The 22,099-nt window shown below is 37.1% G+C and overlaps 3 protein-coding genes across 5 annotated transcripts in view; 2 read left to right on the top strand and 1 right to left on the bottom strand.

The window, feature by feature from the left end:
* Positions 1-2,947, top strand: part of map4k5 (mitogen-activated protein kinase kinase kinase kinase 5) — a 32,338-nt gene extending 29,391 nt beyond the window's left edge. For both annotated transcript variants that reach the window (XM_067614816.1, XM_067614814.1), the window contains one exon: positions 1,812-2,947. In XM_067614816.1, the coding sequence (XP_067470917.1) occupies positions 1,812-1,899 (88 nt within the window). In that variant the 3' untranslated portion in view covers positions 1,900-2,947. The remainder of the gene's footprint in view (positions 1-1,811) is intronic.
* Positions 2,948-5,440: 2,493 nt separating this feature from the next.
* cdkl1 (cyclin dependent kinase like 1 (CDC2 related kinase)) lies at positions 5,441-18,058 on the top strand. 2 transcript variants are annotated; one of them, XM_067613495.1, is made up of 10 exons: positions 5,441-5,572; positions 6,583-6,847; positions 8,305-8,426; positions 12,649-12,721; positions 13,079-13,169; positions 14,523-14,723; positions 15,411-15,493; positions 15,710-15,766; positions 16,163-16,324; positions 17,190-18,058. In XM_067613495.1, exons 2-10 carry the CDS (start codon positions 6,680-6,682, stop codon positions 17,289-17,291), a joined length of 1,059 nt encoding a protein of 352 aa, XP_067469596.1. In that variant the 5' UTR covers positions 5,441-5,572; positions 6,583-6,679; the 3' UTR covers positions 17,292-18,058. The 2 variants fall into 2 exon arrangements, with proteins under 2 accessions (XP_067469596.1, XP_067469595.1); XM_067613494.1 differs by lacking the exon at positions 5,441-5,572 and having other exon boundaries at positions 6,435-6,847.
* On the bottom strand, positions 17,845-22,075 carry dmac2l (distal membrane arm assembly component 2 like). The gene is made up of 5 exons (XM_067613497.1): positions 21,990-22,075; positions 21,381-21,484; positions 19,656-19,864; positions 18,671-18,842; positions 17,845-18,527 (listed from the first exon to the last, which is right to left on the bottom strand). Exons 2-5 carry the CDS (start codon positions 21,473-21,475, stop codon positions 18,413-18,415), a joined length of 591 nt encoding a protein of 196 aa, XP_067469598.1. The 5' UTR covers positions 21,476-21,484; positions 21,990-22,075; the 3' UTR covers positions 17,845-18,412.
* Positions 22,076-22,099: the final 24 nt, after the last annotated feature.

Below are 22,099 nucleotides of genomic sequence, written 5' to 3'. Positions count from 1 at the left end.
AAAGTGCCCATTATATTTCCCTAAAGTCCAAGTTGATGTCATCAAATTTCTTGTTTTGTGTGACAAACGGTCCGAACCCCAAAATAAATCGGTTTACTGTCACACAAGATGAACAAAAGTAACAAATCATCACAGAGGAGAAGCTGGAATAAGGGAATGTTTTGCTTGAAAAATAACTTCAATAAGTCGATTAATTGACTAATCTTTTTAGCTTTAATGTATTATTGAGGAATCAACTAATGATCTCAGCACTATAACAAAGTCACCTGTAAAATAAATAATGTCACAGTTCAAAATATCTTTACGAACGTGCAGGTATGTCAGTGAAGGCAGCAGCTTCACTCTGTACAGGCTGATATGATGATTGTTGGTTTCAGCTGCACACACAGCACGATGTGATTTTGCGTCGTACCTCACACACACACACACACACACACACACACACACAGAGATCATGCAGTGCAGGACGATCTCAGTTATGACTCCTGATGGAGCTGCTCCGCCTGTGGCACCGGAGCGAGTCCTCTCTCTCTCTCTCTCTCTCTCTCTCTGCCCAGCCCTCCATGTTTTATTCACCGCCGGCCGGGCACTGCCAGCCTGGTTTGAGTGTCTCTCCTTGCCTCTGTAATTTCATCTGATGGAACGGACAGTGTGGGCCGCAGCGTCCCTGCTCACCTGTCACCGCCAAGAGACGGATGCCATCTAAAGATGCACCTACCGCCGCCCCGATCCGTCATCCGACTCGTTTAATCCGCCGTTTAACGTGTACGACTGTGTCATTGTGCTGATACCATGAACATGATGCTTTGAGCTGTGAATTGGCAGATTTTCTTCTCCCAGTAAGCTGCACAGAAAGCTGCTGGTAACTTAAGTTAATAGTGATCCTTGTATATTATTTTTAAAGTTTTCTGTCGTTCTTGTAGAGACGTTTATTCCATTATCTGTCAAATCTTTAAAAGCACACTATACTGTATGTTTTTAGATTAGATTCTACTATATAAGCTGCCACTAGTTTCCGTCCATTTACAAAGTTATAATTACATAACTTTGACTAAAAATAAAGCTGTCAAAATGTTTGATTTTTCAAACCACACTGAAATGGACTGAAACCAGCAGCTGCCTGGAAGGAAAAAAAAGTATCTAAACACAGTAGTATGGTTTTGAAAAATGGTCAATGTTACAGGAACAGTTCAGTGTTTTGGGAAATCTACTTATTTGCTCTCTTGCTGAGAGTTGGATGAGAAGTTTGATACGACTCTCACGTCTGGCTGTTATATATGAAGCTAGAGCCAGCAGGCGATTAGCTTAGCATGAAGACTGGAAACTGAAAACGTACGAGTGTAATCCCCAAAATGTCAAAATATTCCTTAAATATCCATGTAATCATTTGTTATTTATGGCTTAGGTTGTTCCATGTGTTGTTCATATTGTCCGCTCACATATTTCAAGTCGGATTCTGACTCAAACTAATATATTTTGAGATTTATTTTTTATATTTCAAATAAAGAACGAGAGAAAAAAGCAAAATCAGACCAGTCGGGACAGAGTGGGCTCATTGGGAGGGAGGCCGTAAAGAGACAGGAGCTAAAACAGCCTGTTTCAGACAGAGGCTGAACTGAGGGGCTGCATAAAGAGCCAGTAGAAGATAAATAAGGAGTTTTTTGAACTGTAAATAATGCAAAGATATTCCAGAATATAAATATAGACATGATAACGTCCCCTTTAAAGTCTCCTGAAGGTGCAGCTGTGACCTTCCACCAGGTATTGTAACCTCCTTCATTGAGTGTTTCTCTTCTGTGTTTCTTTGGCAGGGTGGTGGTCTTGGAGAGCCGACCAACAGACAACCCCACGGCCCTGAGCAACCTCTACATTTTAGCAGGTCACGAGAACAGTTACTGATCCTCCGCCAGAGACCCGAAGGCTCCCAGAGAGAAGCAGACGAGATGCATCGATATTTTTTTTTTTTTTTTTTTTTTTGGGAGAAAATTCCAGACTTTCCACCCGAGGTTCTGTGTCATAGGAAATGTCTGGAATTAATAAAGTTATTGGGAGCTTTTGTTACTGCTGACTGGATCCACAGGTCAGTGAGAGAGGAGCCTCTCCAGTACGGATTCATGAGTAGCCTTATAACCAGCAACACGTTCACCGCAGCCCCTCCCCCCCCCCCCCATCGTCACAAACGACGAGGAAACCGTTGTGAACAGAAGGTGGAAAAAAATCTCAAACGAGCATTGTTACTTAGCATTTTTCTCACTTTTCTGTACTGTGTACTGAGTTACAAACGCGTTATCTAGAGGTATTATTGATTTTTTTTTTTTTTTTTTTTTTAAAGTGCCATTAAAATTCACAAGAATTTGTGATTGTATTAGCAAACCATGGGAGATTTCTGTTATCGTCCGTAACGTGTCACTCATAATCACCGCCCGTGGCAAACGTTATACTGTAGGCTTGAGAGGAGATTTTTTTATGAGCTCTGTAGTCAGACTAATAGATCAGTTTAAACAGAAACCCATGAGCCATGTGGGTTATTTAAGCAATATTTATTAACCTCGTGTTAAGTAATAGGGTATGTTGGATTTACAGACAGAGACAGTGCAGTCCTGCTGTGTGCGGATTAACTACCTAGTGAACAGATCCTGAGCAGCTTTTGGGTTATTTTTACTGCTATGTAATATAGTCGCATCTCTCCTGCTCTGCTGCATTTTTAGAAGTTGAATATAATGTAAAAAAAAAAATTTTTCTTTACCCTCCTCCTTTTATAGACCTTTTACTTCTTATTATTTGCACCATGTAAGCACTTTTGTACATTTTTTTTTTTTTAATTTAAAATAAAATGACAAAATGAGGGACAATGCTAGGTTTTGTTAACATCTTTGCATTCCCTTCGCAAAATGTTTAATGTATGCTGTTTTTGTAATAAAAAAAAAGCTGTTGTTAACATGATAAATGGATTCAGCTTTTATTTTTTTGTGTTGTTGTTGTTGTTGTGAGATCTTGGCTTGATGATGCACTCAATGTCGCTCGTCGCTGATGATGAGTCTCTGCTGGGAGGAACAGAGAGAGACGAGTGAGTATTAGTTTCCATTATTTTCCCCCGTTCAGTCTACCATTCCTGTCACTAATTGGTCTCAGTGCGACAGGACAGCACGTCAGGGTTACATTTTCCCGTTTGCAGCTCACACATGCTGGATGATGTCAGACAGATGTGGGTTTAAGGTTGAGAGTGTATTGATGAGCACCAGAAACTTGAAAATGACTGTAAGATTCAGTCTGGTGCTGCTGACTTAAACTGATTCCAGATGTGAGAGGGTTCAGGTAATTTAAGGAAAGTGTGGGTGTTTACTCTGATGTTTACCTGCCTGTGTATTGATAAATACATCTCTGATGCTCCCGTCTGTCAGGTGTGTAAATCTTACAAGTCTGCAAAGAAACCCCCACAGGACTCCTGTTCTCCTCTGGTCCTGGAGGTGGAGTCTGTTCCTATGGGGACAAGCTTGGAGAAGAGAAAATGTGTCAAGTTGGTCGGTGAGAGAGTCAGTAGAAAGAGCTGGAAGTTAGAAGATTTCACCTTCAAAGTAAAAATACTGGCAGTTCATTCACTAAAACAGATGGTGAAAAGGTTATATTAGTTCAAGTTCTTGCCTTTATTACTTGTTTTTTCTCTCTTTTGTTTTAGTCTGTCCATCTTTACTCTCCGTTTAACTAATGTTATGTGTCATTTCAATTTTAACACCTCACTCAAACCTGACAAACTAAACTTTGACAGCATAAAGTCTGAAAACATTTGAAGATCCCTAAAATTGTGACAAAAGTTTCTTCTTTTTATAACAGAGTTGCATGCAATAAACACAACACAACAAAAAATAATTAATCAAAATCATCAGTATCACTTCCAGAGGAGACTCAGTTCAGTATTTTATCAGAATGGATACAGAACAGGGTCTGTCTTTTCGGCTTGAGCACTTTAAAAGGGTTCAGAAAAGTGCTATATCAATAAATAATACTATTCTTTTCATCAGTAGTATCAATTAGTGTCGTCATCAAACGCTTTATTTTCATGAAGACTCAGACAATAAAATTGTTATTACTATGACTGCACAGTTAAATGAAGGTTTCTGAGCTCTGCTTTTTATCTCCCCATGTGCTGAATTAAATGTATTAAATAAAATTAAAGTCCGTCTCCACTCAAAAATACGTTTGTCTTCTTGTTCCTTCAGTTGCATGTTTGAGCTTCACTGTGCAGAATGAATGAGGCCTACAAACATGATTTGTGACATTACAACTGTATTTGAAGCCAATCCTGGTCCGATATTAAACTTACACAAATGTGATGTGGAAACTTGAAGCCTTCAGTGCACAAACACTGAGAATTGACTTTAAAGTGACGAAGGAGACATCTTGTGTCCAGCAGTGAAACTTCTGGGATAAAAAAATATTTGTATATTCATAGACTCTGGATTTTTTTAATGAGGGAGAAAGAGTAGGTGAAACTTTAGGGATTTTAACAAGACAATGGAACTTTTTCCTTGGAGAAAAACGAATCAGACACAAATTATTATTCAAAGTTGCTACCGAGCAGTTCAAGTCCAGTGAATCTACTTCAATGGTGCAAAGGTAGACGGTGAACTACCAGAAGTAAAAAAGGTTACCAAATTAGGTTACCAAAACTGAAAAATTAAAAAGTTAATTTCATATATAAAATGACATTTTCCATGTAGTAATAGGTAACAACTCATAACTAACTGCAGCAATGGAAGTAAATGAAGTCTTGAAAGTTGATGCAAACAGTTTCTACAGGTTCCAGACCCTGCAGAGCCGAGCAGCACCCTCTGGTCTGGATGATCAGAGGTTCATCCTGCAGCAAGATAATGATCCAAAACATATCTACACACTACTTTAGAAAAAAAAAAAGAACAAGACAGGAGGCTTCAAATCATGGAACAGTCACAGAGCTGGTTTGAGATGAGCTGGACAGCAGCATGAAAGCAAAACAACACATTTAACTTCTGCACACAAATATTGGACTTTCATTGTAGAAAGAATGCCACGAGTTTGTTCGGCTGTTAGATATTAAAAATTAGATAATTTCAGAGTACACTCAGATATTAAACTATGTAAATTTCAATAAAAACTGGAAAAAATGAGGTGGTCTAAAACCTTTGACTGATAGAGTATTTTATATACCTCTGAAAACATCTGGAGTGGATCTTCAAATAAATAATTTATGAGATTTTTTGTAAACAACACAGTACAATTACACAAGCAGTAAGCCCTACTGCGTCAGTTTCTGTGGTTAATTACTTAAAAAGCACATGAACATAAACAGGGTAACAAAACTTTTCCCTCACTAGAAGAAATGTGTTCACGTCTGCGTTTTATTTTGAAAGGTGTGACCAGATGTCAGGACTTAGTCTCTCAGACTTGACAGAAAATCTTTGACTGAGGATTGTTGGATCTGCAGGGACAGTCGAGCTGTGACCCTCCAGCTTGCAGGACTGTGTTTAGGAGAAGCAGCAGCTGCAGCCTCTGAATCCCTGTCTGACAAACATCTGAGAGGATCCTTTCACTGACAGTAAGTTTAATGTCATGACTCACAGGAAATATTGAACTATGTCTTTATGATCAACTGGTTTCATGAGGCAACTTTGCTCGTGTCGTCAGGATTGAGGTGTTTTTGATCACATGCAAGCCTGCAACATCATTTATAATCATGCAGGCTGAGCTGTTCATTTAGCTGTTTAGTATTTAAACGTCCTGGTTATTCCTGTTTATAAGTGCAGCACTTTGATTGTATTCCCTCCGGCTCTCTCACCCTCTGTGTTATTTTGTTTTCTCTCTCCCTTCAGGGAAATGACCTAATATACTTTGCATTGCAAATGTTTTAGTTACGCAATCTAACAGTTGGGACACAGGTGTAATGTTGCCTCTAAGCAATTAAATCTATCATTTGGAGGCAGTTGAAGAGCTTGTTTTAAAACATTTTTGGAGGTTAAACTCCAAATCTGAGTTTGGCTGCAGGTGTTTTATAGTTCAGATTATAATTTGTAGTTGCTTGTGAAGCCTTTATTGTATATTTTGTATATATTCAGAGAGATGCAAGACTGATCTCCTGTCTTATCAGCTCTGTTTTTCATCTGCAGACAGAATCACTACAGCTGCTAATCAATTAGTCTAATTATTTTGATAATCGATTAATCACTTTGAGTCTTTTTTTTCTGTTTTTTTTTTTTCTCACATGTGGTTTTTTTCAGGTTTCTTTAGTAAACTGAATGTCTTTGGGTTATGCACTGTTGGTCAGAACACTGTTGGTCAGGACAAAACAAGACATTTTAAGTTGCTTTGGATGGTTTTTAGCATTTTCTGACATTTTATAGACAAACAACTAATGGATAAATTGAGAAAATAACCAACAAATGAATCAATAATTAAAATAATTGTTAGTTGCAGACCCAATTGCCACCAATGTAGAAAGAAAATCTAAATTGCTTTTATCATAACATGATCAGTCACCAAGATAAACCCAAATCAATTCTATTTAATGTCAAATGAATCCCTCCTCTTCCTCTTCTCATCTGTTTTCAGGCTGCAGAGACTCTCCTGCCTCCCTGGACGCTGCACTGTAAAGGCGTTTTTTTGTTTTTTTTTTAAACCTTCGGATGTCTGCAGGTCCAGCCTGAGGATGGAGAAGTACGAGAAGATCGGAAAGATCGGAGAGGGCTCCTACGGCGTCGTCTTCAAGTGCAGGAACAAAGACACGGGACAGATTGTCGCCATCAAGAAGTTTGTGGAGTCCGAAGACGATCCCATCATCAGAAAGATTGCACTGAGGGAGATCAGGATGCTCAAAGTAATGACACACTCAATACTTTTCTATTCCTCACCTAAAAAGTACATTTTTGACATTAACTGACATTAAGTTAATGTAACAGCAGTCTTACCAGGCTATGGAAGCCTATTTCTGCCAGAAAAAGAAAAAAAATAAATGTAAAGAAATTCAAGATTTAAAAAAGCTCACGTTACGTCAGAAATTATGAGATAAACTGCAAGCATTTTTATTTTTATCATGACTAACTGTTCATCTATTTTTTTGCATTTCCTGACTTCCGTACGCTCATCTGATACTTAAAATTCATGCAAACAACATAGAGCAGCATCCAAATATCAACCAACCCATAATACAAATATCTTATTGTACTGAATCACATTATTTCTAGATTTTATGTAAGAAACCTTTAAGCTTTTAAATGCATCTTGTAAAATACGGTTTACTAGATTTTATTCATAATTTGAACCAAGAAAGATGTGAAAAACAGTCTGATAGTACAAGACACAATAGAAAATAAACAGAAACGTGATCAGAGTTCAATTTATTCTCATTTTTATTAACCTCTACTTTATATTCAACAAAATCCTATGATGCAATACTTTATTTTTAAGTTTCATTTGATGTCTTAAAGATGCAAATCCTGTTTTTTTTTAGCATCAGGAAATAAACAGTCTCCTCTCTGTTGTGCAACCAGCAGGAGGGACACCGTGCAATTAATTCAGGAGACAGTGGGAAGCATTTTTGTGTAGCTGCTGTTCAAAGAAGCTCTCATTCACAAGAGTAGCATTCAAAACAGGTTTAGAGGGTTGTAATCGCATAAAGGAAAAAGCCTCGAGGGCCGACACGAGTACCTCAATTAAAATGTGAAATATCTGTGAGGTGTAAAAAGGGTTTGGCACCAGCTGAACATCATGGTGAAAGTCTGCTTGTCTCTTTGTTTTTAACAAGTTGACTCTAAAATGTCAGTTTACACTCTGGATGCAAGACAGATAATGTTAGTTAACAGTCACTTAATTAATCTTAAAGGAAATCTACGACATAAGTTAGTTCTTAGTTCTTTCTCTGACAAAAAGCATTAATTTTATCTTCATGTTTGTCTAAAGCAAAGGCTGAAAACTGTTTGTTTTGTTTGTCTTTTATGCATAATTATTATCAAAGACGTACTGGTACAATTGTTGGTGGTTTAATTAGTCATGCGGTCGGTGGGAGTGTCGGTGGCCTTCAGGACACCCGGAGCTCATAAATAGGACAGGATGGGGACAGGTTGTCAGGGGCAACAGCATGTTTATTACCATCTGTTAACAGTTTAGTCTGGTTGAAGACAGCAAAACCACAGATGGAACAGCAGACGTTCTGGTTTAGTCATTTTTATTAAAACTATATTTGTCTGAATGTGACTGAATTTGCCTGTTTGTGTGCAGGACTTTAAATAAATCCCTGCTTGTCATGTTCTATTTCCATCTGATGTGTCTCTGCAGCAACTGAAACACGCCAACCTGGTGAATCTGATCGAAGTGTTTCGACGTAAACGGAAGCTTCACCTCGTGTTCGAGTACTGTGACCACACGGTCCTCAACGAGCTGGACCGCCATCCCAGAGGGTGGGTGACCGACACTGATTTCCTCTCTGAAAACAACGAGATATATCCGTTTAGTTAGTTTAGTTAATATTAACTTTATTATAACAATATAAAAAGTATAAAATACAACTTTATAGTGGCTATAATTGCTATTTTTTAATATAACAATCTATAAAATGACAACGTGTAATGTCAGAGGTGTTGCACATAGTGATGCTTCTCTCAGCTCTACGGAGCTTCATGGTTAGTTTCAGCTCATTGTTTAGCTTTACGGCTGCAACTTTACTGTTTCGGTCCACTCTCACAGCTCTCATAGCGTCGTTTTCAGGTGCAGAAGGCAGCTGTTTTCAAAGAAAAAGCTTTAAAAACCCACCGTACACCACCTGCTCAGCACCAAATGTCAGCAGACACAGTTAACAGATAGCTGGTGAACATAGTGGAGCAATTAGCAGCTTAAGAGACACATATTTCCCTCAGGAGTCGGCAGAGAGCAAAAACAGAGCTAATGGAAAGTTAGCTAATGGAAAGACAGAAACACAACTCCAAATTAATGATAATGTTGCTCCATAACTGCTGGATGTGTAAATAAGCAACTATTTGCTAACAAGTTCAATATATCAACTTCAATGGTGATAATAAGTCAGTGTTGTGTTCATGACTTGTTTCCACTGTCAACAAGTGGCCATAAAAATGTAGGTTTAAAGCTGCACTATGTGCTTTTTTGGCCACTTGGAGGCAGCAGATCAAGCTGTAAACACAACATTGACATATTATCACCTTATAAAGCAAACGGTTGCCTTTTTAAGCATTTTTATATCCATTTGGAGTCGTGTTTCAACCTGTAAATCCAATATTCACTCTCCTTTTAGCTCTGATTTGGTCTCCAGAGAAGTATCTGTCTCTTTAGCTGCTAAATGCTTCACTATATTCAGCAGCTAGTCGCTAACTTTATCTGTCTGCTGTTTGATGCTTTGCAGAGTATACTGTTGGTTTTTAGAGCTTTTTTTGCTGAAAACAGCTGCTTGCATGAAATAGGCTTGACGAGAGCTGTGAGAGTGAAGCAAACGGTAACGTTGCGGCTTGTTAAAAACAAAAACAATGAGTTAAAAGACGTTAGAAACTTTCTGCAGAGCTTAGGTGAACTGGGTGTGAATTCATGACTACGAGCTTCACTTTTTTTAAGCATTTGATACATTATTTTTTATAAAGATTTCATTCAAAAGTTTGTTTTAAATGTGTAAAATTAAGTAATTTAGAGCTAATACCTCAAAATGGTGTGAAAGTATGGTAGTCCAACACATATTTACCCTTTACAGATGTACAGTAGATGTATAATTATCACTCAGGGGGCTTATAGATTATTTTAAAAACGAATTATTGATTCCTCATGCTTGTTTACAGGCCCTGGGGGGCTCCTCATTCATTTCTTTTAGATAAACATCAAAATCTTTACAAATATAGAAGTGAAACACAGTTAATAAAATTAAATATTCATTTATATGTGATTTTACACACATTTGCCAACATATACTGACATTTGAAAAATATTCTTTTTAATATAATTATAATAATTTCAACCATGTCACCCAGCCCTACAGGTATGTGTTAAGTCCTTTCCACTTAGTACAGACTGTAATAGTACTTGTATTGGTCGAACAATAAAAAGAAAACATCAGAAATACAAAATACATTAATTATACATCAATTTCAGGACTTAAAGTTATTAATTGAATGCACAGCTGGCTGCTCGCTGTACTGTACTGACCTTCACTCTGACACACTGAGATACTGAGAGCATAAATCTGAGTTCGGTCGCTTTTCATTAAACAAAGTGCTGTGTACATTCTATTATCTCTACATTACATATATACCACACCGTACACCGAGCTTTGTCTGCCTCTGATGGGCACAACGCTCGTCTCCGGGGAAGCTGACCTGCTCCGTGTGGAATGTTTACAGTGACACTCTCCCAGAATGCTTTGCCTGCGGGGAGCTGTCGAGACTCTTTAGGCCCGGCCACATTTTATACGGAGTGTTTTCGCTGTCTGGTTTCTTCCCCCTCCGGTCCTGGCCTGTAGCCTCCCGGGCCGCAGAGGGGGTTCAAAAGAAGGGAAAACAAAGTGGGAAGAAGGGGCGGAGATTGTTCTTAATTGTCAGTCACAAGGCTCGATTTAGCCATTTCCACGGCAACGCTGATAGATGATGGTCCCTGAACCAACAAAGCCTCAGTGTTGAGCATCGGGACTCACAATAGGAACGGCGGGACTGTTCACCTTCCTCTACAACCGTCTGAGGGAAAAGAAATGTCTGGAAAACACAGCAAAAGTAGACAGAACAAGGAACAGAAGTTTTGCTTTCACATAATCCAAGAAGAAAGTTATTTATACAGTCCATGCTTCTTTATTAGATTCATCTTTTTGACTAGATTAATTTAAATTTTGTCCCAGATTTCTACAATCCAAACAAACTTAATTCTGCAGATACAAATTAGTTTAATAATAAGCTACACTAGAGGTGCAGCTTCAGGGATGTCTGTCTGTCTGTCTGTTGGTCCACAGACTGAAATATCTCAACAACTATTAGATGGATTGTTCAAGAAATGTTGACACTCGTGATCCCCAGAGGATGAATCTTCATAACTTTGGTGATCGCCTGACTTTTCCTCTAACGCCACCATGAGGTTGACATTTGTGGTTTTGAGTAAAATTCCTTAATGATTATTGCCGTGAAATTTGATACAAACATTCATTCCCCCCTCAGGATGAATTATAATAACTTTGGTGATTCTCTTAGTGCCATCATCAGACTTTTATAAGTCAAATATCTTTGTAATGAAACCAGACAGACAATTATCAACCTTGTTTAGAGATTGTAAGTATGAGAGCGTTGTCATTTCTGATCATGAGCCTGTTGGTTTACAATTATCACTTCCTAAGAAATTTAGTAGACTTGGCGTTTTCACAATGCTTTTACTCACTAATGAGGACTTTTCTAGTCATATTAATACAAGAATAGACTTTTTTCTTTCAATGAATGACACACCAGATACTATTAGAGCCTTTTAAAGAGGAGACATTGATTTCCTTTATCTCCTGGGAGAGCAGAAGTAGAAATTGTCTCAGTGAGCACCAATCAAATACAAGAAATGGATTATAAATACACAATTGCTTGTATCTGAACGTGTAAGGTCGACTATATATATGGAGTTTGATTTTATGAACACACTATATGGAGAAATTACTTCTTAACTTTTGCTCTAAATTGTTTGAACATTCTGAAAAATCTGGTAAAATTACAATTTGCCAAATACGTTGGTTTATTACAAAACAGCTGCAAAACTCACGACATTCCCGTCAGCCTCAGCTGTGTTTTGTGTTTGATCAGCAAATGATAGACTGCAAACACGCTAAACTAAGATGTTGAACATGATAAACATCCATTAAAAAAACATTACACCTGCTAAACATCAGCATGTCAGCTGCTAATATGACTGTAGACTCTTTGATTCCTCAAAACAGTTGTTAGCGTCATCCTTAAGGACAATACTGGATCAATATAACTGAAAAGATTTATCTGATTTTTCAGTTAATGAATTTATAATTTATTTATTTGACAGACGCTTTTATCCAAAGTGACTTACAAGCGAGACAAGACAATCAAGCGTTAGAGGAAAGTGACTCAAAAAGAGCCGCAGTACAAAGTCTCAAATAGTTGACAAGTATAATGAGAAAGAGCACAAGACAGAAGTTTAAGAAAATAAATTATTAAAGTAAGAAACAACTGCAAGTAGACAAGTGCATAAACGTAAATAACAAGAGAGCAGCAATCGGCAAAGTCTCAGAGTCTAAAGTAATGTCTGTAAGTAATGCAAACCTCGTCTGAACAATAGCAAAAAAACCCCCAAAGGATTTAAAGTAGAATGACATGAAACAGAGAAAAAAAATCAAATAACCTCTTTGTGAATCAAAAGTGGGTTGTTTTTTTAAATTAATAAATGACTTTAAACACTTATTTAGGCTTTTCTTTATTCCACAATGACCCCTTGTTATAGAATATGGACATAATTAGCATCAATATGGACGTAGTTACACATGTAAGAAAAAATAAAGTGAACAGTGACACTTGTTGTCCAGTAACTGAAATCAAACTTTTAGCACACATTTTTCTTTTCCTGATGATCAACTGACTGACTAACTGACTGTTGTTTTTGGCTCTAATGTCTGATTTCCTTCTTGGTTTACAGAGTTCCTGAGCAGCTTGTAAAAAGTATAACCTGGCAAACGCTTCAAGCTGTCAACTTCTGTCACAAACAAAATGTAAGTGACTCACTTTTTCTCCTTCTGGCTACACAGTTTCTGCTCTACCTGTCTCTTCATGTAGGATACAGTTTATTAGTCAGTTGTCAAACTTCCTCAGTTTGTTTTTGAATTCCTCCGGTCTCCTCCCCCCTCCAGCTGCCAACAAGCCTTCTGCTTTATGGCTCTTTTTTTTTTTTTTTTTAACAAGAATTCCTTCCCCTTGGCTGACCAGCAGTTAATGTATCACCAAGACACAACAAATGCTACAAGGGCCCCTATTTAACAGGCTGTTTTTTTTACTGTTTCTCACACAGCTCCTTTATCCTCAGCATCTCTCAACCGAGCTGAGAATCTGAACTGTTTCTGTCTGTGCAGTGTATTCACAGAGACGTCAAGCCGGAGAATATTCTCATCACCAAACACCAAGTCATCAAACTCTGCGACTTCGGGTTCGCGAGGATTCTCAGTAAGTTTTTTTTAAAGACTTTATCCACAGTTGTTGTCATGTATTTAACTGGGCCACCTGCTGGGCACCGCTGTCCTTACAGGTCACATCCAGTCTGGGAAGAGTGAAGCTGCAAAGGTTGAACTGAAACTGAAGTTTTTATGTGTTTGTGCTGAAGCTGCAGATGTTCAGTGTGTTAGATGTTGTTTATTTTCATGCCACAAAATGACAAATATTTATAGATTATATCAGAATTAAATTCTTGTCTGGTTAGAAAATTTCTCAGACTGATGTTTATATGTTTAATGATACATTTTTAATACAATAATAATAATATAAGGTATGATCATTTCTGTATCTGGAGCTTCCTTCATGCTTTGTTGTAAACTTGATAACTCTAACTGATGAAAATGAAAGACAAATGTTATTTATTCTCTGTCTTTTTATTCTAAGTTTACGCCGCTATCCTCATTCGGACTTTGTATTGACTTCCATTCATTGTGGACGGACTAACCCAAACCTAAACCAGGACCTCAGAAATGACATTTTGTCTCATTAGGATCAAGCTTTGGTCCTGACAAGGTTGACGTTTATACCAGAAAAGGAATATATATATATATTCTTATATATATTCTTTATTCTTTATTTGGAACCTAATTAGTTTCCACACAACAGCAATGACAACGATAATTTTATTTATATAGCACATTTCATTACAATAAGCTCAATGTGCTTTGCATTTTAAACAAAATATAAAAATATAGCCATAAACATGACAACATAGTTAACATAAGCAATATAAATATAAGCATGAAGCATAAACCCAACGTTCATTAAACATACCGCACAGCAATTAAAAACCCCAAAACTGCAATAACTAAAAGTAACATAGCAAAGAAGAAAAAAATATTTTTGTTTTGAACAAAATTTGTTTTTGTTTTTTTTATGCCCTTTCATTCAGCTTTGCTTTCGTTCATTTTGTTCCTCATGTGTCTTATATATATTTTAAATCATTCATATATAACCTGTAACAAGGGGCCATAAGTGGGGATTGTTTTGTTTTAAAGGGCCACAATCTGAAACGTTTGGGGGCCGCTGATGTAGAAAATCATGGGAAGCAAATAATGATACAGAATACTCAATAAACAAAGTGAAGAGGCAAACTAACTTGAATATGTGATGATCAATAAAAAGTAATGTCCTGAAACATTAACAAACCAGTATATTGATCTAAAGCTGGTTCAGCAGAGTGGTTTGTGTGCGGCTGGATGACACATCTACTGTTTACACATCTTATTTAAGCGACATCATGACCTTTTAGCTCCTTTCACAGATACCTCATGTCATGTGTTTCCGTGTCGTGTGTGTCTCCAGCCGGACCTTGTGACTACTACACAGACTACGTGGCCACCCGTTGGTACCGGGCCCCCGAGCTGCTGGTGGGGGACACTCAGTACGGCCCTCCGGTGGACGTTTGGGCCATCGGCTGCGTGTTCGCCGAGCTGCTGTCGGGGATTCCTCTGTGGCCCGGGAAGTCTGACATGGACCAGCTGTACCTGATCAGAAAGACTCTCGGTAAGCTGCTGCTGATCTGAGCAGAAACCTGTACGTGTTTTACAGAGTGAGAAATATTTCCTTTTGCTTCATATTGACGTCCTTCTTGTGTGTGACGGGATGATTATGGTCAATTCCTGTCCTTTCAGTACAACCACATTGTGATGAAATGATAAGGAGCTCCATATGGGTCATACAAAATACACAAGTCTGTAGATTAATGATAAAAAGTTAATTGAATTTTCTCACCAAATGAGTACAAACAAACTAAAGGAAGAGCATTTAATTGCAGTACAGAGATTTATGTTTTTATCAGCATGTAAATCAACAAATGTTAGCATAGATATTTATATATTTAAATATGTTAATTAAAAAGTAATTTCTGATGATTTTTTGGATATTAGTCACAAAGCCTGTGTACACTGGATACTTAGGCCAATGTTTGTTTGGTTTTTTTTTAAGATTTTTGTTTATTTTTTCATAAATTCTTGAGAGTAAAACAGATGAATGCAAGACAAAAAAAATAAAATTCTTGGGAAAGTTATGAAAGTTGAAAAAATGTTTCTCAGGACAGGATGAAAATTGTAAAATGTCTTTAAATTGTTGGACAAGTGATGGAATCCTAAATAATAATAATTATTATATTATAAAATATTGTCAAAATGACAATAGAACCGGACTGACTGTGTTCTTCTGTCTTCTCTGCAGGAGATCTGATCCCTCGACATCAGCAGGTTTTCAGCAACAACCAGTTCTTCAGCGGAGTTTCCATCCCAGAGCCTCAAGACATGGTGAGCAGGAAAGAAAACACCGACCACAATGTATCTGCACTTCATCTGACTTGTAGCTGACGTTTGAATAATGAATCATAATAAAAGAAAATTGGTTTAAAGCAGACTTTGCCGGCCTTAACTCGGCATATAAAGTTTAATTCTGTTGAGGAAACAAGGAAAGAAATTAGTGTATTAAAAAAAATACTGAATCTTTGTCCTTTTCTGTTTCTGTAGGAACCTTTGGAGCAAAAATATCCAATTCTCTCACATCAAGCTCTGAGTCTCATGAAGGTAACGGTGTTGTCGTCAATCTAAGATGTTACAATCTGTGGCAAAGTAAAAATCTGCAAGCATTTCTGACACAAAATACACTGAAATGTGCAAAGTTTTACTACATCTCATCAGTCAGAAAAGTACTGAAAAACTGTTGATTTCAAGTACTTTAAATCTAAAGATCTTTAAATTAATTTATAATCTAAAAAACACTTTTATTCATCTGCACAATAAATCAGAAACTGCGTGTAAGTGCTGTGAAAAGTGCTGCATGTTCCCAAAAAACTAGAATAAATATTTTATCATGTATCTGCATAGTTCTGGCTGTAACTACCAAGTTCTGTTTCACACAATCGTCATGACAAATGCTGGTCATGCTCTGACCTTCACTTTCTCCTCATGTTGGCGGTTCAGGGTTGTCTGAGGATGGATCCGTCCGAGCGGCTGACATGCGAGCAGCTCCTCCAGCATCCGTACTTCGACAGCCTGCGAGAAAAGAGCGAGAGCACTTCTCGAGAGCAGGAACGCTCCAGCAACAAGAGGACACGTTTACCTCGCAAACACCTCCCTCCCGGGGTGAGCGGCCCTCAGTATGAGGAGTAATGGTCGGGCTCATATAGTATGCTGCCATGATTGAGGCCATTATGAATGTTTTTATTAAATATCACATATTGTCCAGTCAGTGTTTTCAGCTATCAAACTGGAAAATCTGCCATAAAAATATTTCTTTTGCAAGAAATCCAGCAGGGAACACTGGATACATGTTATTTTTGGGTATAAAAATGGACATTTTAAATGTATTATTATGAGGTAACAGCAGCAGCCCAGGTAAGAAAAATATCAAAAATAATAACTCTTCAGTTTTTGGAACCACAAGATTAGAGAATGAGAAGTCTGACCAACTTTATTACCAGCTTATCTTGAAAAGTTGTAGTAACATTTATGTAAAAAAACACATACACAAAATATATACTTCCACTAATAATTTAGACGCAACTTTCTTGAATTCAAGGAGGTTATAAATCTAATAAAAAGAAAAGAAAAGAAAAGAAAGGATTTGATGCTTTCCCCGTAAACCAGCCAAACTGTAAATGGCTTCCAAATGAACTATTATGTAGCAATTAATGTCTTTTCTAAAGTGGTTGGGCTTCCTTAGAGTAAACTAAACAGCTGGGAACCAACAGGAAATGCAATGAATGTATGAAACTAGATGTAAATCACATTCTGGAGCTGTATTCCTCCTGAAATGTGACTATTTTATCTATATTTCTTGACTACCACTGACTCAAAATAGACATTTTACAATTAGAATGGACAGTACAGTACTTGTTTAATCATTTATGATCATTACTGTATGTTACAAATCATTTTAATTAATATGTAAAATTATTTATCACACTTAAACCTCTCCCTGAACTCTGATTTCTGTTTTTTTCTCTAGTATTTGCCACAACTGACCGGCAGCAGCATCTTTCCAGCTCTGGATAATAAGAAGTACTACAACAACCTGCGCAAGTTCAACTATCACCTACCAAACATCTAAACACGCTGCTCCTGATATCTGAAGTTAAACCCTGAACACCATCAACAAACAGGGTTATCTGAAAAAAACAACAACAACAACAACTCAGGAAATGAAGCAGATTCTGGTGGCACCTTGCGTTTTGAAGCATTCAAGAGGATTTGGTTGGTTTTTAAAATGTTTGTTTTTCACATGGGGTGTACCGGGTGTCTCTTGATATTGATGTAAGTCTATGCACTATTCCCAACATGTCCACTCAGACATGCTGGTTTATGTATGTTGCCTACATTTCAAGCTGATTTTGTTGTATTTTTGTATAGATGTGTAAAGACAAAGAGCGATGAGCTGCTCTGCTCTCTGAGTGACTGAAGGTAAAACTGCAACGTGCTGCCTTGTCTGGTTTGCCAAATGTTTTATATATATATATATATATATATACACATATATATACTGATGGACTCTGTAAGAGTGACATGTTTTTGGTAGTGAGTTTATGTTGTTGTCACCTTGAATAAGTTATAATGTAGGACACAACTTTTGACTTTTTTTTTTGTCACGTGTAATGACTCATGAGCATTTCTGAAAATAATATTTATTGACGTCAGGTTTGAATACATTTAATATTCCTTTAACTAACCTTAACTAGCAGTTAGCAATACCACACTGTACTCGTTATCTCTGGAACTTTGGTGCTAAGGATATTCACAGCCATCTGTCTGTCCTCAGATATCTTACAAATGCCAAATTAATCTAAAGAGAAAAGATGAAGAAGATCAAGAAGATTCTTGTTTTTCTCTGTGTACACACGTATGGAGTAACCTGAATGTTGAGAATATAATAAATAGAATAGTTCATTCTAGCAACGGAAAAACTATTGTCAACATTATAAAGTGCTTCAACTTTTCTCTTTTCTGGACTGTTTCTTAGACACATCAACTTGAATATATTGCATAAAGAAGAACCTTGCTGCACATTCTCGTTTAAAAAAAAAAAGGCTTGCATCGTTACATTTGCATGCAAACACACTCGATGTTACATCTGCATGTTGGATGATCAAAGCGCTGTATGCCTCTTCCAGATTGTGTCTTTTTCCAAAGGTGTTCATACTTTACAAACACACTCTAAAGCAGAAGGGTGTTTCCTCACTCCAGGTCCAGCACTAAATCCATACGTGGAAGTGCTGTCTGTAATCTGTCAGCTGTTGTCTGTTTGTCTTTGATCCCAGGCAGATCACTGAGAAACAGATACTCCAGATTCCTGTATGGAATTAATACAAAACATGTTATTATTACACTAGTTAATCATTCATCCATTTTTATCAACAAAATGGATGAATTAGCATCAGTTGAATGAACAGAAACTATCTCATTTTAAGATTTTGTAGCATCATAAACACTCACTTGAGTTTATGCAGAGTGATGATGCCCTTATCTGTGACATTTCCACATGAAACCACCTCCATCATGTACAAAGTCTCCTGCAGATTCTCCATTGAGCTCAACCTCTCCATGCAAGTGTCCTCGATGTAGATGCACTTATTGAACCTGATCTCCTCCACATATTTCAAACCATCTAGAAAAATGAAAACAGCATCAGAACACTCTCTGCTGATCGGTTTACAAAACAGGAAAAAGTGGAACTTTGCACTAACATAAAACTGTGTGGACTCTGGCACTCGGTTTTGAGTGCAGCAGCCAAAAAGGTCAGAGACTTTGTGTATCTGTGCCTGCTCGGTGTAAAACATCCTGGCTACTTGCGTCACTTTTGGATAATCAGTCTGGGAGAGACGCACTTTCACCCTCGCCTTTCCTTTCTTTTTTAGCACAGAGGGGAATCACTTTCAGGTCAACGGTGGAGGTCTCACTCATGTTAAAAATTGATAGTTGCTGCAAAATTTACACTTTCTGAACATCGCTTCATAACAATCTCAAGGCTCCAGGAACGGAAATGTCTCTTGATCCAATACTTGGGTTCAACATCTATTGGATGGATTGACATTCATGTTATCCAGAGGATAAGTTATGTTGACGTTACGTTCTTTATTATTATATACTTTTAGGTGAAATTACTGTACAGCTGCTTGTATTTAGATACCATTTAATAGTTTAGCTTTTTTTGATAAATGAAAAAAGGTTAATAGAAAAACAGTTATATATCTCAAATAAAGGGATCAAAAAAAGTATGTTATGGTATCATAGTGGCTCTATTCAAAAATATCACATTATACCAAAGAGTTACAGCCTCACTGGGTGTGTGGCTATAGAGTCTTTGTCTTGTTAAATCTATTTGAGAGAGAACATTAATGATCACAGGAGGAAATGGAAACGAGAGAGAGACGAGTCACAAGGACAAGAACACAATATTCTCCACACTCCCAACACTGACCCAGATGGTCGAACCCTCTGTGCATGATGCAGGATTCAGTAGCGTCTATCGCCTGGATCTTGTATCTGCCCAGAGGCCCAGTTGGCAGTCCGTTGTAGTCGTGATGCCAGCGATCGAAACCTTGAAACCTCACTCTGGCGCCGCATCTCAACAGCCACTCTGCTGCAGCTCGGTCCGGACCGACAGCTTTGATCCTCTCATAGTCCACCCTGAGAGAAGATCAACAAACACGTTGATGATGACGTGTAATGAAATGGATTCACATTCTTGGGTGCTGAGAGGGCAGAAGAGAGGAGTCAAAAAGGGCTATAAAAAACTCCAAACACCAAATGGCATTTTGTAACCTGAGCAAATAAAAAATATTTGTTTGGTTGGTTATTTATCAAGCAGAAGTGCCATTTATGTTTATATTTGCTGGTCGCAGCTTAAAATGTGAGGATTTGCTTTCTTTTCTCTGTTGCACAACTTTATAGACTCAATACTTTGGGTTTTGGGTTTGTTGACAAAATAAACAAGACCACCGGGAACGTTGGGTTCAGATAACTTGTGATGGACGTTAATCATTATTTTTGACATCTTAATAATTTAAAGGGTCAGTAGATTATGGAAGTAATATAACCTGAATGTTGTTTTTCTGGTCTTAAAGTCAACAAACATAACACTGATACAATTTTCTGACCATGAAGTTTGTTAATATTTGTTAATGTTTGTTTGTAATACTGAGGTATTTAGTTTTGCTTTTTAAGTTTGAATTATTTGTCATTTAAACTATTAAAAAAATGCAGTTCAAATGGGATATCATCATTCTTCAAGACCAAAGTATAAAAACTGACTAAACAGAGAAGCATCAAAACAGAAACATGAAGCTCTGGAGTGTTTAGTTGCTCCAGATGCTTTGAGTGCAATATAAGGTGAATATGATAGTATAAAGTGCATATAACAGAGTAAAAAGGTAAAACATGATATACACTCAGTCTAACCTCATTCATATAAATGCAGTGGACACAATATCTGTAATGTAATACAATTCAGCACAAACTACAGTCTCCAAAATAACCATAAAGTTAATCATCACCTCTCTAAACCAGTTTTAAGAAAACCTAAACCCTCATGAATGTTATTGCAAAGCTGTTGTATTAGACTGTGTGTAAGTAGTGTAACAGTATAATAAATGTAACTATAAACAGATGCAGTGGTGGAAGAAGTATTCAGATCCTTTAATTAAGTAAAAGTACCAATAGAGAAATGTAAAATACTCAATTACAAGTAAAAGTCCTGCATGAAAAATCCTGGTTAAGTAAAAGTACATAAATATTATGAGCTTGGTGTAGTTAAAGTATTGCAGTAAAAGTAGTGGTTTGGTCCCTCTGACTGATATACTATTATATATGACATCATTAGATTATTAATACTGAAACATCAGCTGTCAGATAAATGTAGTGGAGTAGAAGGTAGAAAGTAGCATCACATGGAAATACTCAAGGAATGTACAAGTACTTCAAAATTGTACTTAAAGTACAGTACTTGAGTAAATGTACTTAATTTCCACCACTGAACATATGTATAACATGGCAAAAAAATGATGTAAGGTGACTATGCACATTGGATTCATGTTAACTGAGGTGTGTGTTGAGTGTCTGTCAGTTTATAAGCCTCTTCGTGCTTTGCTGTGCAGCCATTAGCTCGTATTAGTGTATAGTTAATCTTAAATTAGCAGTGTCTCACTTGTTGAAGACTGCATTGAGCCAACCCCAGAAGTGTCTGCGGCTCCAATCTCTCTGACTCACAGCAGACTGCACTGCCTTCGATAAAAGCCTCATGTCTCAGAGCTGAAACATAAATAGAAAATAAATAAATACACAATTAGCTTTATTTTTGGATTTAAAGTGAGCAACTGCCGGATTCTCTTTGATAAATTGAAAAATAGATTAAAATGTCTTACATTTTTTTCTTCTGCTGCTTTATTGACATAAAAACAGTTACAAGTTTCTCTTCCACAAAGTGATCATATACAGAATATCAAAATATTTATCTTACGGTTTGCAGAAGAAAAATAAAAACAGGTATTCATAGTTGTTACAGCCTTTGGATTAGAGGAAAATCAATGTATTGTTTAACTTCCTTTGTGAAAACCAAGAAGTTTGGCTTTTTAATTGTAAATTAGCTGTCATGACTATGACATTTAGCTAACAAAAGATTAAAAGATTTATAATATACGGCTGTTAATTCAGTTAAGAGTTATCTACTGGTATTCCAAACAGTACATGTTTCCTAAATAATATCACATTTTCATCAATACGGCTGTTGATAAAGATATTTGCGAAAATTTCTCACCTGTCCTCCAACAGATCGGACTGTTTACATTTGGAAGACGTCCATAGCTGTACCCTTTGACCTTAAGACGTCATCAAAAAACGTGCTTTCCCATTGGCTGGCCGCGCTTA

This window comes from Thunnus thynnus, chromosome 16 (genome assembly GCF_963924715.1).
Source record: "Thunnus thynnus chromosome 16, fThuThy2.1, whole genome shotgun sequence".
Lineage (NCBI taxonomy): Eukaryota > Metazoa > Chordata > Actinopteri > Scombriformes > Scombridae > Thunnus > Thunnus thynnus.
The sequence above is the reverse complement of the archived record's forward strand: the minus strand, read 5'-3'. Positions and strand labels throughout refer to the sequence as shown.

What these genes read in the sequence shown, in the direction of transcription:
- dmac2l (XM_067613497.1), bottom strand. Translation starts at nt 21,475, where the DNA reads ATGAGGCTTTTATCGAAGGCAGTGCAGTCTGCTGTGAGTCAGAGAGAT. An exon ending in CAGAGGGTTCGACCATCTGG is followed by an intron (nt 18,843 to 19,655) that starts GTCAGTGTTGGG and finishes TCATTTTTCTAG; the next exon opens with ATGGTTTGAAATATGTGGAG. An exon ending in ATCACTCTGCATAAACTCAA is followed by an intron (nt 18,528 to 18,670) that starts GTGAGTGTTTAT and finishes AATTCCATACAG; the next exon opens with GAATCTGGAGTATCTGTTTC.
- cdkl1 (XM_067613494.1), top strand. Translation starts at nt 6,539, where the DNA reads ATGTCAAATGAATCCCTCCTCTTCCTCTTCTCATCTGTTTTCAGGCTG. An exon ending in GGGAGATCAGGATGCTCAAA is followed by an intron (nt 6,848 to 8,304) that starts GTAATGACACAC and finishes GTGTCTCTGCAG; the next exon opens with CAACTGAAACACGCCAACCT. An exon ending in TCCCAGAGCCTCAAGACATG is followed by an intron (nt 15,494 to 15,709) that starts GTGAGCAGGAAA and finishes CTGTTTCTGTAG; the next exon opens with GAACCTTTGGAGCAAAAATA.